We start from the raw sequence: 19340 nt of genomic DNA on the forward strand, positions 1-19340 counted from the left end.
GTACAACGAAAATTAAGGAGAACTCTCAGGCATGGAGGTTTCCTCACGATGTTTTCCTTCACTGTTTAAAGCAAGTTATATTTAAATTGCTTAAATTAAAACGCACATAATCGGAAAAGTCAGTGGTGCCTGCCGGGGCTCGAACTCGGTCTCCGCGAAAGGAAAGTCGAAGCCACCCACTAGGCTATCATCGCTTCAACCATTTTGAAAATAACCTAACAAAAATTAAATAAAAAAATGTGTGGGCCGTCACGAAACGCCTGGCAGATGGGAAACATTGTTTTATATAAGTTATAACTTATATGCATAAATAAAAGATTACGACAGGAATCGGATATAGCGTACTGAAAAGATAAAGCATTACAAATTTGATCCATAAAATAATGACTGTTTATTAAAAAAAATTAGGCATTTATTTGATATCGCGTCAACTCAACCTCGTGTAGTACATATATTGGATCATATAGCGTGGCGAAGCGTCGCCACGGCCTGTATCGCCACGCCAACGATGATGTCTACCCTCGCTTGTTGATTCACATCAAAAACAAAAACTTAAAAGATCTTATCATACTTATTTTTCCATAATCATTTTCCTAAAAGTGCCAATTTGACGTGAAAAATGTCAGTAGTTTCGGTAAATATAATAATAATATACAGTTAGTGTAACTACAGTTATATTATGGGCTTTATCCCATAACTATAAACGGTTTCACGGGATTTGTAAAAAGCCGCGGGCAGCAGCTAAAAGTTTTACTATTTTTAACCGACTAAATGGAGGAGGGAGGGAGATTCTCAATTCGTCGGAATCTTTTTTTTATGCAATCTACCCGAAGGTGCATGTTTTAAAACTTCCTTTTTTGTTTTAAAGGGCATACTTTGCAGGATTTCGATAAAATTTAAATGGGACAACCATTTAAATTTTTGCCTATAAAGTTCATTATTTGGCGTGCGCTGAGCAAAGTATTGATGATACATGTAAAATATGTAATACATGATTAAAGTGCTCATCGTTACCTACAAGAAAGTCCGCGGGGGAATACATCCAACCATCATATGCAGGACACAATAGTAGCGTTTGTGTTTTAAAGTTTAATTCGCGCCGGTAGAAACAAAAGTCGGGTACACTCGTATCGCAGTATTTTTCCTTAATCTCAAGCGCCTAGTCGTGTTTTTGTCGAGCAAATCGACAGTGTGTACGCAATATCCGGCGCTGAGTCTGTTAAGACGTTTTGGGGCGCTGTAAACCACTTACGGACTGCTGAATCAGTTTTTATTAAATTACTAAACACGGCGAAGTTGTCATACCACAGCGACGAGCCAGTTAATATCTAGATATATAGTCAATCTATTTATTCTCACTCACTCTACACGCCCTAACTGTACCAGACGACTGAAACCAAACAAACAAATACTCCACACCTTACAAAGTAAATAACAAAGGATATAGTTTAATATTATTTACTTATTTTACATGTTGTTATAGTCGTAAAAATGTAATAGGCCCGTTTTGAGATTTGTGCAAAACCATAGAATGTTGTGTTGTTTTGTTTTTTTGAAAAAAACAATAAAATAAAAATCAATTACATACAGTGTTTTAAAAAATACGTAAATTTTTTTGGGACGTTAAATAATATGAAAGAATATATCGCGAGTATTCTTTTTGCGCTTACTTTATAGTAGCATGCAATTTATAATTGTTGCGAAACGTTCCGAAAACAGTTACGTTCTCAGTCTTTTTTTATACTAGAGCTGTAACCATTTTTTTGTAACCCCAGAGCTGTAACCCCATGACATGGGGGTTTTATGGCTTTAAGTTAACTGTTTCAGAATCTTTTATAGAGGATTTAAAGCATGGGGTTCTATTCAAATTCAAATTCATTTATTTCAAGTAGGCCTACTTTATAAGCACTTTTGAAACGTCAAGTATGTATGTTTGTAGTGACTCTACCACCGGTTCGGAAAGCAGATTCTACCGAGAAGGGCCGGCGAGAAACTCAGTAGTTGCTCTTTTCCAACATCAACATTTACAATCATTTTCTATCTTGTGGGAGATGAGAGCGAGGCTGGCTGCTTCCAATTTACCTTGTCATTAAAGAATTTATCAAATGGAAAGTAATAGATTAAATAAAAAAATAGTAAAATGTGTTATGACCATGTATCTACAACCACATGGGCGTAAGGTGAAACATTTTTCCACATACATTTACCAAAGCGCTCACGACTGCGTCAGGGAGATCGACACAAGCCCCGACTGCACTCGCTGACAGCGGCTGTCACCAATAGAGGCGGTCGCCCCCCGCTGAGCCTTCATCGGCGCGTTCCCCTGCTCATTACCAACTTATTGCTTCCTGATAAAAGGTTCGATTTACCCGGAAATTATAATGTTATCTTTTAGGTGCGTCATACCGAAAGTTGGATCGTTTGCCCTACGATCACGCAGCAACGGGGCAATCGACCTGATTTAAGAGTTTTTGAGTAACTATCGGCGGGAATTTATTATATAATTTAGCGCGAAATCGTCTGCGTTGGGTTTCTGATTTCTTGAGAATAAGAATTATTCTTGCATCGCTCAATTGTACCTGTACGGGAGCTATGGTGATACGCTCGACCGTAACAACAGGAAGATCTTCCTCCGAGCGGGTGATCGTGCTCGGGGACCGAGGTCCGAACATTCATTTTTGGAAGCTGTATATATAGACATTCTTTTTGAACACGTACGCGATGCAGGATTTTTGTGGCGCCATCTAGTTCTGTAATGTGGAGACCGCTACATACCTAATAATTCTTTTTTTTATTCCACTACAAGTTAGCCCTTAGACTGCAACCTCCCCTGATAGTAAGTAATGTAGTCTAAGACGGCAGCGGGCTAACCTGTTAGGGAGTATGGTATTCATACCCCTAATCGGTTTCCACGCGACATCGCACCGGGACACTGCCGCCTAGCCGCACATCTTTGTCGGAAGGGTGGTAACCAGCCACGGCCAAAGCCTCCCACCAGAACAGATTAAAGAAAATTCAGAAATTATTATTAATTATTCCCAAATTGCCCCACCCGGCAATCGAAACCTGGACCTCCTGACAGCCTTGTCGTTAAGAAATTTACCAACCGTGTAGTAGCCACGATTGATTAAATGTGTTTTAATATATAGTTTAAACTTAGGTAAAGGTAGAAATGTGTACATAGAAGTGAAATTATGACTATGACTTACATTTGAAACTTAAAACTAAAGCTACGGGGGTTCCAAACGCGCCCTGTCTAAGAAGAAGCCCACAACAAACTTAGCCGGGAATCTGTACTAATATAACAAATGGGAAAACGTTTGGACCTATGTCGGTACTGAGTCACGCCAGCGCGGCTGAACGGTAAATAAAAAAAGATGAACTTCAGTTGCAAAACTAATATTGTCGGTGTAAATGCCTGCCTCGATAACCATCGCTAACCACATTGTCTCCCCCCCCCCCCCCCCCCTTTGCGTTGCGGCGCCTTCCTCTTTCCTGCGGCGGGAAATTGCGGATTGCGCCTCCTTAAGTTGATTTCTTTTCGACCGAAACAAGCTTTTCAAACTACCTGTTGAAATCGACTGTACACTGCGTACATGGAAATGGAGTTTGTGGGCTCGTTTGGGACCCTCGTAGCTTTAGGTTTAAGTTGGCGAACGAATTTATCACTTTCCCTTACAATTATGTAAACATATATGTATGAAGTACGTTTGATGACTTCCAGCCTCCCGAACAAGCCGGTTTCCGTAAGGGCTTTAGTACCATAGACCACATTCATACGCTGCGGCAGGTTATACAGAAGACTGAAGAGTATAACCGGCCACTTTGCTTAGCGTTTGTGGACTATGAAAAAGCCTTTGATTCGGTGGAAACTTGGGCTGTGTTTAGGTCACTGCAGAGATGCCGAATTGACTACCGGTATATCCAAGTGTTGCAGTGTTTGTACAAAAACGCCACTATGTCAGTTCGTATACAGGATCAGACTACGAGACCAATCCAATTGCAGCGAGGCGTGCGACAGGGAGATGTTATCTCCCCGAAACTATTTACCGCTGCGTTGGAGGACGTCTTTAAGCTTCTGGAATGGAACGGACTTGGCATCAACATTAACGGCGAGTACATCACTCAACTTCGGTTTGCCGACGATGTAGTCATAATGGCAGAGACTCTGGGAGACCTAAATACGATGCTCGATGGCCTCAGCAGAGCTTCTCAACAGGTTGGCCTACGAATGAACATGAGCAAGACGAAGATTATGTCTAATGCTCATGTTCCGCTTCAACCAGTAATCGTTGAGAACACTGCACTCGAAATTGTTGACGAATACGTATACCTAGGACACACGATCCAGTTAGGTAGGTCCAATTTCGAGAAGGAGGTGAACCGCCGAATCCAACTCGGATGGGCAGCGTTCGGGAAACTCCGTGCCATCTTTTCGTCAGAAATCCCTCAGTGCCTGAAGACGAAAGTCTTCGAACAGTGCGTGTTGCCAGTGATGACCTATGGCTCTGAAACATGGTCGTTAACTATGGGCCTCATAAGAAGGCTTAGAGTCACTCAGCGGGCGATGGAGAGAGCTATGCTCGGAGTATCTCTACGCGATCGAATCAGAAATGTGGAGATTCGTAGAAGAACCAAAGTTACCGACATAGCTCAACGAGTCGCGAAGCTTAAGTGGCAATGGGCCGGGCACATAGTTCGGAGAAAGGATAGACGTTGGGGTCCCAAGGTGCTGGAATGGCAGCCCCGTACTGGTAAGCGCAGCGTTGGTCGACCCCCAACGAGGTGGACAGACGACATTAAGCGCGTCGCAGGTAGCCGTTGGATCCAAGCGGCTCAGAATCGTGGAACTTGGAACTCCCTACAAAAGACCTATGTCCAGCAGTGGACGTCTATCGGTTGATGTGATGATATGTATGAACGCTTCATAAGTTTGACGGCCTGGTGACTGGTGGTATAAAAAAATATTTATCAGTCATCTTAGTATCCATAACACAAGCTACGCTTACTTTGGGGCTAGATGGCGATGTGTGTATTGTCCTAGTATATTTATTTATTTATCATCGGTCATATATTATATAAATACATACAAAGACCCCGAAGACTGCTCCGTGTGATCATTTGTTATAGTAATAATGGAAGGACAGAGCAGATGGAATGACGGCCATCTGATGAAAGTGTGAAAACCCATTGGCCATTAACAACCCGTTGCCTCTAAACAGGGCAACACTAGGCATGTATGCATGGAGCACGTCCTGCAAAAATTCAAAATTCATTTATTTCAAGTGGGCCTAATATAAGCACTTTTGAAACGTCAAGTCTGTCTGTTTGTAGTGACTCTACCACCGGTTCGGAAGGCAGATTCCAACGTGCAGAAGCCGGCAAGAAACTCAGCAGTTGCTCTTTTCCAACATCAAAAATTTACATTTTATATTTTAACATTCATTTTTCTATCTTGTGAGAGATGAAAGCGGAGTCGGATGCTTCCAAGCAACCTTGTCATTAAGATATTCATCAATTGTACAGTAACCTCGCTGTAATAAATGTGTTTTACACATTCTTTAAATGTATGCATTGGTAGGTCCAAAATTACCTTCAAACCACGCCCTTCACACCGGAACACTGCGGCTCGGCGGCAGATATAAGCACGGTGATAACACGTCCCTGGACGAGCTCTATCACCAAAAGCTATACTAGTATGTGCATAGCAGTGGTACTAAGTGCAGTGTTCCTGCAGATGCCGCGCTGAAGCCGGGATGCTGGCGGCGCGGTAGCGGCGAGATGTCGCAGCCACCCTTCCTCCCCTGGGGCCTGCCCTACCAGCACAGGTGACTCCAACTCACTTTCATTATTAATTCCCAGCCACACCACACCAATAACAAGAACTCGAAGAATTTAAATCATTTTGCTCATATCCTGGGGTCGCTGGAAGAGATCTCTTATAGAGATAAGCTTTCCTTTGTACACTTCATGTATCACAATCACAATTTATGGTACATAAATAATAAATAAATAAAGAACATGCAAAGAACTGGAACACAAGAATACGCCCAAAGCAAGCACACGCTAAGAGTAAGAACACACCAAAAGCAAGCATAAGCCAAGAGCAAGAATATAGCGACGGCAAGAACACGCCCAAAGCAAGAACACGCCAAGAGCAAGAACACGACAACAGCAAGAACAAGCAAAGCGCAAGTAGCGGGCGCCCTCCGGGGATTCGGCCTATATTACCGCGAGGTTTTTTTTTCATATACATGTCTTAAATTTCTCTGGTCTGATCTGATGGGAAATTTTGGCCGCGACTAGGTACAACCCAACTGATAAAGACGTGCCGCCAAGCGAAGTAGCGTTCCGACACGATAAGAAAGCAACCAATGGAGTATGGGGTTAAAAATAGTTTCCCTGGCCGATTTAGGCCAAAAAGATTTTCCCAACTGCGAGGGAGATATTATAGTGCGCTTTTTTTTCTCCAACTTTCAGAGTCCAATGGGACGGCAGCTCCGACACTATCGGATTACCTACGGTTTTTTACAAATCCCGTGAGAACCGTTTGTTTAGCTGGGATTTCAACTAACTCTTTGCTTAACATTCAGTCCATTTGTGGTTTAATTAGGGCGTCGAGTTGGATAAAGAAACATTCATCCTCATCAACTCATAACCGGCCCATTACAGGACACGGGGCTTCTCTCGGTATGAGAAGGTTTAGGCCGTGGTCTACCACGTTGGCCCAGTGTGGATTGGTAGACTTCACACGCCGTTGAGAACATTATGGGGAACTTACAGGCATGCAGGTTTCCTCACGATGTTTCCTTCACCGTTTAAAGCAAGTGATATTGAAATTCCTTAAATTAAAAATGCACATAACTCCGAAAAGTTAGTGGTGCGTGGTGGTGCTCCACAAAAGGAAAGCCGAAGCCTTAGCCACTAGGCTATCACCGCCTCAAACAAACGTTTGTATATTAGGAAGGATAAGGAGTAAAGTTGTTCCACAATTTGCCCCCAGGGAGGCCGCGTCGCGCCGAGACTCGTACGAGCACGTGCACCCGCACGCACACGCACACGCACACGCACACCCACACGCGCCGCTGTACACGCACACGCAGCGCCCGCCGCACGCACTGGAGCACACGCAAGCCGACACGCAACACACGCAGTGAGTTTCTGATCGTTTGAACATTAACGGCTTTTTTTCAAGTGAAAACTCCTTTAGCTTCGTTGAGCGATTTATGATAAGGATAGCGATTTAAAAGGTCAATGTTGTTATATAAAATCCTTATCCCTACTTATATATATTATATATATATTTATACATTATATTATTTATATTATAATATAAAAATAAAAATTATAATATAAATGTGAATGTAAGTTTGTTTGTTACGCTTTCACGCAAAAACTACTTAACCGATTTTCATAAAACTTTGTACACATATTCTTGGAACTGTTAGAAGGACACTTTTTATCCCGACATTAAGCTCGGTTCCTTTGGGAGAGGGGATGAAAGTGTTTGACGATTTTACACCATAACTCCGACAAATTATAACCGATTTAAGAGGTAATACGTGTTTAATTATGCCCAAACTGTGGTTGGAGATAGAGGACAGAACTTCTCAGCGGACAGCAGCAAACCCCTCATTCAAGGCTTAGCCACACTGAATATATTATTTTTTTTTAGATCTACAACTATATTTAATGCCACATCAAAATCAAATTCAAACGCAGACAAAGTCGCGGGCAACAGCTAGTAATACATAATTTAATTGACTCCCCACTAAATGTCAAACCAAACCCTAAAGAGGTTGATGGAGGGCAAGTGGGAGGGGCGTGTAGGCCGACGACCTATGAGTCGGTGGAGTGATGGAGTTGAGAGGGATATGAGAGTTTTTGGAGGCCGGAGCTGAAAAGGAGCGGCTTCTCAACGTATCCGATGGAGAATTTTGCTTGACCAAGCTAAGGCCCACCCACACAGGGCTGCCGAGCGTTGGCGACGATGATGACTCAAGTAATGGGTACTCAATACAACAAAACTCAATAAGTTTTTGTAGTATTGAGTAAGTATGATGTGTGTAGTTTTAATATCACCAAGATACCTCCTCCACGCGTTCCCGAGATAAACGGTGGCAGACAGACAGACGGATAACAAAGATATCGGATCAGTTTTTAAGGTCCTGTTCCCTAAAAAGATTTACTTTCACAGATGCAAGGGCGAAGTTGAGGAGACGAGGACGGATTACCGAGATCATTACCTACACAGGTGTGTATTCACTACAGTCATGATCATCATTAGGAAGGGTTTAGGTTTCCACCATGCTGGCCCAGCGCGGATTGGTGGACTCCACACACCTTTGCGAACATTATAGGGAACTGTCAGCCATGCAGGTTTCCTCACAATGTATTCCTCCACCGTTGAAGCAAGTGATATTTGAATTGCTTTAAACGCACATAACGTACAAACACGAAAAAGATGCATACGAGCAATTTGTAGTAATTCTTTTACGGACTCACGTAAGCATCATATTTAAAAGTTTGATAGATACTAACTTTACCATGCATGTACATAATTAAATTGTCAGCTTTCGTATAGGTACTTTAAAAAAAAGTTAATGACAAAACCCAGAAAGGTTGATCTTTTATAAAGCTTCAAAGACCGCTACCTATTTAAAAAGCCGTTATGCAATGTGCATTCAGATTGCCAACCTGTTACCACCAAATGTATAGATTTCACCCCTGGGAAGATTCAAACTTTGAAGAAATGGCTCTCACAAAAATATTTGACTTTATCTATATATATACCGAAGTTCTATGCTGACATTATACTTAATATTATGTTTTTTAATTTAACTCAATATTTGGACGTCGATGTAAATGACAAAATATACGTGAAACACAAAATGTTAACATCTATATATAATTGTTGAGAACCTACCATATGTTTTACCAATAGAGCATTTGAATTTGAAAAGTTAGAGATGCGTGCTGGGATTCCAACTCGGCGCCCCGGAAGTGATGTCGCAGTCCTACCCACTGGGCTATCACAACTTACTTAATATAAACACATATCGAACCGTGTACGCGACCAATAATGAAACATTAAAACCACTCCACCTCAGTAGTTTCTCGAACATTACTTCATATCATTTAGTAGTTGACAGTGATTATTTTATGTGTAATTTTCTAAACTTTTACCATAAAATGGGAAAAATTGTGAGCCAGCAACATTCTGCATAGGTATGAAGTGAGATGTGCGCTGGGCGTTTTCACTGTTTTTGGACACAATGCACTGCGTACAATAATGTCTGAATGAGGGTTCGTAAGTTGTAAATTCAGTAGCTATTACGTGTTTGAGATAACTTGCTAAGTTCTAAGATAAGGTGATACTCTGCTGTTATGCACATACATTGTGCGGCAGAAGAAGTTACTGTAAAGGTAATTTTATTTTTATCTGTATAAGCAACTGTATGTTTCATAATATTTAACAATATATGACACAGACTAGTTTTTCACATTCTCTTGAGCGACACTTTAAAAGAAATACATCTCCAAGCCAGCAATCAAATAAGTCATTTATGGGTTCACGTAAAGAATAGCTTGTTGGCTATTCTTGTACTTCTTGGATGTATATATAAGTAGGTGCGGCTTCGCGAAGTGCTCCGGGGAGGCGGAGGCGGGCGAGGCGCGCGCGGAGCCCGTGACCAGCAGCGCGGAGCCCTGGGGCGACCGGCTGGGTGAGCGACCTGCCGCGCGCAGCTTACATTATACAATACAAAAACCGCCGGCGACAAAACACCTGGCAATCTGACTAGCAACCTGGTTAGAACAATTGTTCACATCCAAGCTTAATAACCTTGAATTAACCGAACAATTAAAAATATGAGAATACAAACAAACACAAAATGACACACCTTGTGGCAAGAACCGTACACAGGTTAGTTTATATGAGTGGCCTAGTGTAAATCGATTGGTGAAAGATAAATAAATATACTACGTAAGTGTGTTATGGTACTAAGACGACTGATGAATATTTTAATACTTGTAATATACCGATAAAAACCCAGACACTGAAAAATATTCACGGTTATCACACAAACATTTTTCCGTTGTGAGAATCGAACCCACGGCCTTTGACTCAGAAAGGGCCGCTGCCCACTGCGCCAGTCGGCCGTCAAAAAAGGTAAATGACTAGGAATTTTCTTTGATTAGGCTTTACTTAAAGGTATTAAGGTTCTTGTGAAAACGTACATAAGAGAACTCGGCACACACAATATTGTTGAGGTATGAGCATTCCAATGATGTCTGTTCGTAGTCAGCAGCAGCCACGGCGGGCCGGCGTCCCCGCGCGCCACGTCGCCGTCGCACCACGTCACCACCACGCAAGCAGGTACCCGCCACACTGGCTGCCGTCGCACTACCACGAATGTGGTTTACTAGATTAATTAAAGTCGTTTAAGATAGACCCCCGACGTGGTGGTCAAGCGGCATCAATTGAACAAATATAGTTGCCATTCTTGGATAAGCCCCAGATTAAGTTAAAAAAATATTTTTTTTTATTTTCCCACAACAGGGCTGTATCGCTCTCCACGAGCCGACTATAAATGAGTGAGCTACATCGCAAGTTAATAAAGCTTTAGTTAAATGAGCGTAAAAATCTTACTGACGATACTCCGCTGGTAAAAAATTAACTTGAATTTAAGAATGTTCTAAGACTTTATGCTTTTATAAATGTTCAATTTTATGAATGCCTGCAACCGTAACGTTGAAAGTGCTAAGAAAAGATACATAATATGTATATGTATATTTATATTATAATTTTGTGTAGCCTATCAAACTGCACGAGTTTATTTTTGCTTCTAATATTTATATTGTTACAGTCCATTTACCGTCGACTTGAATAGTTATTAAAAATGTTGTAGTTACTATAAGTTGAATCATATGTGCTTCTTATACCTGAGGCTATTATCAAACGTGTTACATGTGATTCTGTTGCAGGTGTTTTTTTTTTAATAAATAAATATACTTTTTATCCAGCAAACCATTGGTTGACATGATGATACGCGGATTTTTTAAGTTTTGATAGATAGAAGACAAGGTATTCGAAAATTTAATTTTTATCTCGTGCGTGCCAAAGACATACCTTCAACAAAAGAAAATAGTGAAATGGATATTTTTCACATCAAAATTGGCTCTTTTAGGAAATTGATTATTGAGCACAATAGTGCGATAAGTTGCTATACTCTGCGAAAAATTCTGAGATGACTGATGAATATTTTTGTAAATAATGTACACATAAATACTTATAATATAAAGATAAACACCCAGACACTGAATAATATCCATGTTCATTATGCAAACATTTTCCTGCACGGCTAACATGGGCAGGAGACAATCATCTTCCCGGGGAAGGATAAAAATGTATCTTCCTACAGCATGATCAACTCTCAGAGCACTGGCGCACAAGTGGAAATAATATCCAAATAACATATGTGTATTAATAAACGGGGGTAAACTTCTCCTATTTAGTTCCAGTGATTTAGATTTTGCAGGTGGGCACGTTTACAATATCCAATCGGGGGATATAAATTTTATCTCCCGCCCGTGCTAGCCCTGCAGTTGTGGGAATCGGACCCACGGCCTCGGACTCAGAAAGCAGGGTCGCTGTCCCCGGCGCCAGTGGGCCGTCAAACTTGGTGGGCGGTGGATTGGTGGACTTATCCTATCCTGTCCTGGTCCCAGGCGCGGGCGCGCGGCGCGGCGCGCTGCAGCTGTGGCAGTTCCTGGTGGCGCTGCTGGCCGAGGGCGCGCGCTGCGTGGCGTGGACGGGCCGCGGCCTCGAGTTCAAGCTGCACGAGCCAGAGGAGGTGAGCCCCGTGACCCGCAGGGCAGATCTGTTAAGAAAATTAAGCTCGATTTGCCATACTCAAAGCAGGAGAATCTGCATGCTGTAGTCGAGTCACTGACAAGGGGCTAAGGCCTGGCGCCACTTGCGTAGACCTCAACTCAATTGGCTTTACTCCACGAAAAGCAGGACAATCTGTATGGTTGTGGTAATCTGTATGGTTGTAGTTGCTGGGCTCTGAGCTGTGCCAGTTGTTGGTATCCTGCTTACAAAGATGGCTGAAGTTTGAGCTGCATAAACCTCAGAGGGTGTATATTGTAATTTATAGAGGTCTGCAGACAACAAAACTATTGCACTTATTGACAACACTGCTGGCGGAGACGGCATCGACTGGCAGACATTAAGGTGATATGGTATAAAAGCTTCAGATAGCGGAATACTCCAGCTGGGGCGTGAACTGGTTCTATCCAGTTCACGTTCTTCTCATTCCAGTTGCAGTTCTCCTTCTTCTTCTCGTGCAATATCTTCATAAGAAGATACAGATGTACATAAGAATTCTATCTAATTCATATCCGTAAGAAGTGATTCTCCCTTTTCTGGGGCTTCGATTTCAATATCGAAGTGGGGGTGTTGATACGCAGAGTCGCACGCTGTGCACGGCACTGACCAGGGCTGCATGACTGTGCCGCAGGTGGCGCGCCGCTGGGGGGCGCAGAAGAACCGGCCCGCCATGAACTACGACAAGCTCTCGCGGTCGCTGCGCTACTACTACGAGAAGGGGATCATGCAGAAGGTCGCAGGTGAGAAAACGACAGAATCTTCCAGATTTTTATGAGACAGCTCAAAAAGTCGTGAAGCTGAAGTGGCAATGGGCGGGGCACATAGCTCGGAGAACCGATGTACGTTGGGGTCTTAAGGTGTTAGAGTGAAATGAAATGAAAATTTATTTGTTCACATAAACCAATAGCAGATAAGGCGGAGAACTTCTGTTAAGTTTAAAACCTGTGCCACAAGATCTCGCTCTTCCATTACAAAACACATTAACACATGTGAGTGAGTAACCTCGCACAGGTAAACACAGGGTAGGTCGGCCGCCAACGAGGTGGACAGATAACATCAAGCGAGTCGCTGGGAGCCGCTGGATACAAGCGGCTCAGAACCGCGGAATTTGAATCTCCCTACAAAATACCTATGTCCAGCCGTGACGTCAAGCGGTTGAATTGATGATTGAAAAAAATAGAATAGTTTTTATTATCTGGAATATGGGTACAAAATCGGTGGTAACAAAACTGAGCTTCAACATAAACAGCCATTACGGCGTGCAAATATTTAAATCACACAGAATGAATGAATGAATGAATACACTTTTATAATACACCAAAAAAAAAAAGTAGTTACAGAGATAAATACGTATCAAGAGAGTACAATTTGGTAGAGGATTATTATAATAAATTAACAAATATGTACCTAAAATGTAATAAAACAGAATTTTATAAATTTCGAATAATAATTGAAACCTTCCCATTTAATTTCAATTAATTTCAAGGTCAAGAATTTAATTCGTTAAACCTATATCACAACTAGCTATTGCCCGCAACTTCGTCTGCGTTTGATTTTGTTTTTAAAGTATTCAGTATCACTAAGCCTTAAATGAGTATAGTAGTACATGTGACTGTCAATTAATTATAGACAAATAATTTGCAATAAAATAAAATTGCGACTATAATTAAAGATCTAAGCTATCCTATCTCTTAAGTTGGAGCAGACTGCTCACGGTGTGCCCATTTAATTTAAAATCGGTTAAGTAGTTTAGGAGTCCATCGCGGACAAACATCGTGACAGGAGATTTATATATATTAAGATTATAATCTCATCATGTAAAAGTATCTAATATTAATTTTAAATTAAATAGAAGTAGGTGCCTAGTCTCTTATTCACAAATTTGTCATTCAATAATTCATTTACACATGTAATAAGTTTTATATTAGAATAATTAGAATAAATAATCTTTAATGCTGTGAGTCATTTTATGACTATGTGATGTTGCACTGACGTGCGGCTGACCGCGCGGCTGTCCGCAGGCGAGCGGTACGTGTACAAGTTTGTGTGCGACCCGGAGGCCCTGTTCAGCATGAGTCGCGTGGCGCCCGCGCCCTATGACGTCATCACGCAGCTGTACGCGGCGCCCTACGCCTCGAACGCCCCCCCGCCCGCGCCCGCACCCGACTACCGCCGCTACTACCCGCACTCGCACTACGACGCCTGAGCCGATCACACGACCTGCTCCATCGATACTTGGCTTGACTCCCTGCTGAACCCACATTTGATACTTGACAAGTTTCTCAATAAGCCATATTTGACAAGAGACAATACTTCTCAACCTGTATTTAACATTTGACAACATTTCTGCTAACTATATTAAACACGAGCCAATATTTCTCTTAAACCTACATTCGACAAGTTTCAAGTTTCTTTTCAAACTATGTAAATTGTTTTTGTAACGAAACGAATTACGATACAATATTGAATGACTCATAAGTATATTTTATGATCCTGTAAAAATATTAAATAAAAAGAAGCATATTTATTTTTCCGTACAAACTACATAATTCAAAACAATTTAAGTATTTACTTATGACAACCCTATTGAAGATAAAAGACCGACACGCGCATTGTACCTACGCTAATAAAGTGACAGCAGTCTCTTGATGTTACATTTGCGTTTGAAGTTAGGGCTTTATCTGATTTCTTTTAGTAAAAACTACAGCAGTGGTCTACCCAAAAACTATTAGCGTTTCTGTTTCACAGTTAAGTCTCAGAGCTAGTAAATAACCTCTGTAGCCTCTGAAGTATTATTTCTGAAGCTGTATTTCACTCCTGAAGGAAGTGTATCAAGTATAGCAAAGAAACTACTTTGCTACACGTGACACACTTCCTTCGTAACCACTTTTATGCCTCGATTAATAATACCAGTGCTATCACTTTTTTTCGTTTGCGTGACGCTGTGTTACAAACAAGGAACTGAAATTCTAATTATTAAAATCTATAATATTCGTTCCAGAGAGACTCGTGGTTCACATTTTCGTTTCAAATTGGGACAACATTTTAGCTGTCATTTTTGACAACCTGTCTATATTATATTATAGCTCAGTTTTCATAACCTATATTCGTCACTTGTCAAGGTTTCTTCAGTTGATCGTGTAGCGAAGCATTTTCTTTGGTATGAGTCTCTAACACTACTAAAATAGGTGTTAAGAGTATATAGTGAGTCGACTTGTTTGTATACTCATTGAGAGTACCGGCGCGCACAAGGAAAAACTGAGCTGGTTTTCTAAAGGCGTTGGGTAGAGAGGGACTCCGCATTCCCCACGAGAGTCGAGTTGACTCCCTATGAACTTCAGATACAGGAAAAATTCATAAAGTACCATGTAGTGACTATACTGTTTTCCAGTATTGTAACTCAAAGCATACCAAAGACAGTAAATAAAGTACAGTATTTATTTATAAAGTCATCTATTGGTTTTAATTTAAACTTAAGGTAAATAGTAACATGTAGATATTAGAAATAATTTGCTACACTTATTTTGTTCAATTAAAATGGATGGATCTTTGATGGATAGTATATATAAGGAATATTTTGTCCTTTCCCCGTGAAGAAATAGTCTCCTGCGCTAAACCGGCTCAACGCGAGTTGGACTTCCACACTTTATTACCCGACTACAGTAGGTTATGAGTTTATTTTATTTAACAAATAATCGCATTCGGTGGCCAGATTCCACTAAAATCAAATGACTTTGGTGGTTTTACAGTCACAATTGGCAGTGTTGAAAAGTCACCGTATAATCAACACCACTACGGTGGCCACCGACTACGCATATTTGTTAAATATAAATTTATTTTGTTCCGTAGTTGTTAAGTATTTCTACTGATCGTTCGGTTCATGGCTTCCAGCCCTTTGGCACACAGGCGGACAGCTGAGGCTTAGCGCTAAAAAAAAACCCAACTTCGCGCACTTGTATCATAATGTACTTTTAAATAATTGATAACTGTGCAATATTAGTATTTAAGTTCGATTTTAAGACGAAGTTCTGTTAATAATAAAACGTTTCTTCGAATCCATATCATAACATTGATATTTACTGATGCTGTTTTCATTATTTTACCCCCCTCCCCCCATCAGTTTTCACGCAGCAACGTGAATCCAGAGCACCGAATCAGTTGGCGATACGCTCTATATATGTTGCCCATATCAATATTAAACAACTAATATTAAGTCTTAAGTCCTTTTTTTTATTTTTTGGGCTTTTACTGGGGACTGGGAAAATAAAAATGATAAAAGGTTAAAATTTACAACTTTTAGCAGATAAAATGTTGTTGCAGCAAATGAGAGATATCTCATCAGAAAAGAAATTCAGAGAAATTCATCCAAAGTTCTTCTTCAAAATTTTAAAACCTAAACAAATCCGATTGTGTGGGTAAGTAAATAAAACACATCACAAAATAACTTCAAATGTTTTATTAATATCTTCGTAATATCAGATAACAGCTATTCATATAATGACGTACAAAAAGTATTTTAATACTCAATACTAAAATTCACAAATAAAGACGATAACTAATGTTTATGACGAATACGTCACGCGAACGTCCACATCTAAGGACCCTCGAATGGGTCTAAAATACGCTATACATAAATTTATTTATTTGTGAATTTTGGAATACCACTCACTATAATTACTGATGTCCAACTATCGATTGCTCACTGGCAACATATGGATTCTGTGCTAACTTGAAAACAGGACTTTCACAAGGATAAACACAAATCATTTTCCTTTTAAAGTTTGTACTTTTAAAGAACCCCCGACGTAAAAACCTCGGCGTTATAAATTTGCCGTGTCTGTTTTTCAAAGGTGAATAAGTCGGGAGTGTTTTTGCTATGTTTGATGAAAATCGATCCAAGATGACCGACGCGACGCCACAAAATGGCGTCGTACTTACATATTTATTTCATAACTCACTCATTATGTTTTTATTTTGTATCGGGTGTTTTCTATTATTTAATTTAATTTTGTATTACATTTCCTAAGATTTCATTACTAGATAGTGAATGGTATTTCCCTTCAACAATACTACTTACTAAATTTACATAATATTTTCACAAATAATATAGTAACAAAGAAATAAAATATATTCATTAAACTTGGCCCTGATCAATCGCTATGACATTGAAACCTATTTTTGACGTCAAAATAAATCTTCACAAAGGAACTGTTTAACGTCACAAATCTGAAATCAGTGTATTGAGATTTTAATGTCATAGAGAATAGAGGCTCTGTGTGCATAGACTAGATGTAGAAAATGGAATATTAAAAAACATATTTATATAAAAGATCTTGACTTATGACATATTTGTATAGTATGGCCGAACACACGACAACTGAAGCAATCCCTAGATGTGATGGATAAATAAAGAGTTTTGAGTTCATAGTAACAAAATGAAATATAAATGATAAATTACAACAACCCTTTAGTTGAAAATTAAAATAAAAGACTTTAAAATAAAAAAATTAAGATTCAATTTTAATAGTATTATCAATAGTTTTATTATTTTGTCTTGTGTTTTTCTTTAAACAAATCACACATTTACAGGTTGACAAATTTTGCCTCAAAGGCCATTACAAAAAACAAGATATAAAAATTACCAGTAGGTACAGATTACATTTTTTTAACATATATTTAATACTACGTATTTATTGTCGTTATTTACTTCAGTCCATTAAATATTATTGATCGAGAGTATAAAAGTTAAATTGGTTGAATTTTCGATAAATCCATTCTGATTATATAGTTTTGGTAAGACGAGAGAGAGTTTTAGATATACTGAAAAAAACGAAACAATCATAAATGAATAGTGCAAATTAGAAGTGCTATAAAAGTTTTTCATTGTGTACCTATAATAGTTAAAAGTATATTTAACTTCCCTGGAAATCCCCCGGGCTTGTAGATATTTGAGTCTGTATCTGTACTCAAAGAATGGCATAAGTTTTGCACGACTCATGATGCGAAGCATCAGAGAGTGCTTTACGATCGAAAAATTTTTTTCGCCTCATTTCGGCGGCTATTTTTATTATTATAGCCTTGTTAGTTCACGGAATCAAGATATTTTGCATACTATTGTCGAGATAATTTAATGGAGATTAATTCCATACTTTAAAAAAATTTATTTACTGCAATAGAATTGGAAAAAAACACCAAAATAGGTCAAAAAATTTTCCTGTCCGTCATGTGTGAAACCCGAAAACACTCTTAACTTGTGAAAAAATCCATTATTTGAGTTAATTTTTTTTTTTAATAATTCTAATCGACGATTGTAGGTCACTGAATGCGAATGATTAATTAATTCAGTGTAGTTTAATTGCAATTAATAAAAAATTAACATGGATGGTGATATATCTATATCTATAGATATTATGTGCATCACTTTCCTAGTACAGCTGTTTTAAATTTTTTTTTTTTTCAATATTTGATAATTAAATGAGCATTATGAGTCGTGCACTTTTGGATTTTCCAAATTTTTTATTTACTTCTATTATTTGAGAATGTTATCCAACACGGCTATACAAGCCTTTTCATCCATACCCATCAAGTAAGTTAAAGACGGTTAGAAGGGAAGGGGATTCACGGGTGAAATTTATTTTTAAGATTTATGTACAAAAGAACTAAATATCTATTAAAAAATAATTATTATTAACATTTGAGTACACAATATTCGATGGACTATTAAAATGTAAGAAAAAACTTCTATGGAAAAAATAACGATTAAAGTTTATTTACGTTACAATCATAGTGAAACAATAAATAAAAAAATAATATTCATATATTTCAAATTTTATATATTATTTTTCTAAATATTTCAAAATAAAAAAAAAACAATTAAAAAATAAGTTCGCTTATAAACAGCCTGACTTATAAATATTGATTAACTAAAGTAATTAAAAAATTACTGGTTCATTACGAAAATGTTTTTCTAACTTTAAATACTGTTTAAAGTGTGCAACAGGTTTCATAATCTTATTCGAGGCCTTAATAATACTCGTAAAGTTCAAAGCGCTGTGAATGTTTTAGCTTACTATTGTCCACCTTTCCTATTTTTTTCCATTAATACAAATAAGTATTATATAAGTATGTCATCATTTTGAAAAAAAATAGAAAGAAAATGGCGAAGTAAAAAGAATCACACACGACAGAAGTTCTGAAAAGGAGCCTACGAGAGATTGGGATGAAAATAGAAAATACATTCATAAAAAAATTAAATTATGTGGTAGAATTACAAATTCTGTCTCGTGCTATTACAATAATCAATTATAGGTGTATTATCATTTATCTCCGGTCAAATTATAAAAAATTAAATTAAATAAGTGTTTTTTTTTAAATATATTTATGTAAAATATGTAATATGCTCTCCCTTCAGCTAACCTGGGCACTATGTTAGACCACACCACTCTAT

General features: G+C 39.0%; 1 protein-coding gene across 1 annotated transcript; it reads left to right on the plus strand.

The window, feature by feature from the left end:
* The first annotated feature begins 5781 nt into the window (after nucleotides 1-5781).
* On the plus strand, nucleotides 5782-14099 carry LOC120635863 (protein FEV-like). The gene is made up of 8 exons (XM_039907058.1): nucleotides 5782-5828; nucleotides 7004-7102; nucleotides 8198-8254; nucleotides 9631-9725; nucleotides 10304-10378; nucleotides 11731-11855; nucleotides 12525-12633; nucleotides 13915-14099. The coding sequence occupies exons 1-8, from the start codon at nucleotides 5782-5784 to the stop codon at nucleotides 14097-14099; spliced, it is 792 nt and encodes a 263-aa protein (XP_039762992.1).
* The last annotated feature ends 5241 nt before the right edge of the window (nucleotides 14100-19340 follow it).

This window comes from Pararge aegeria, chromosome 27, assembly GCF_905163445.1.
Source record: "Pararge aegeria chromosome 27, ilParAegt1.1, whole genome shotgun sequence".
NCBI lineage: Eukaryota > Metazoa > Arthropoda > Insecta > Lepidoptera > Nymphalidae > Pararge > Pararge aegeria.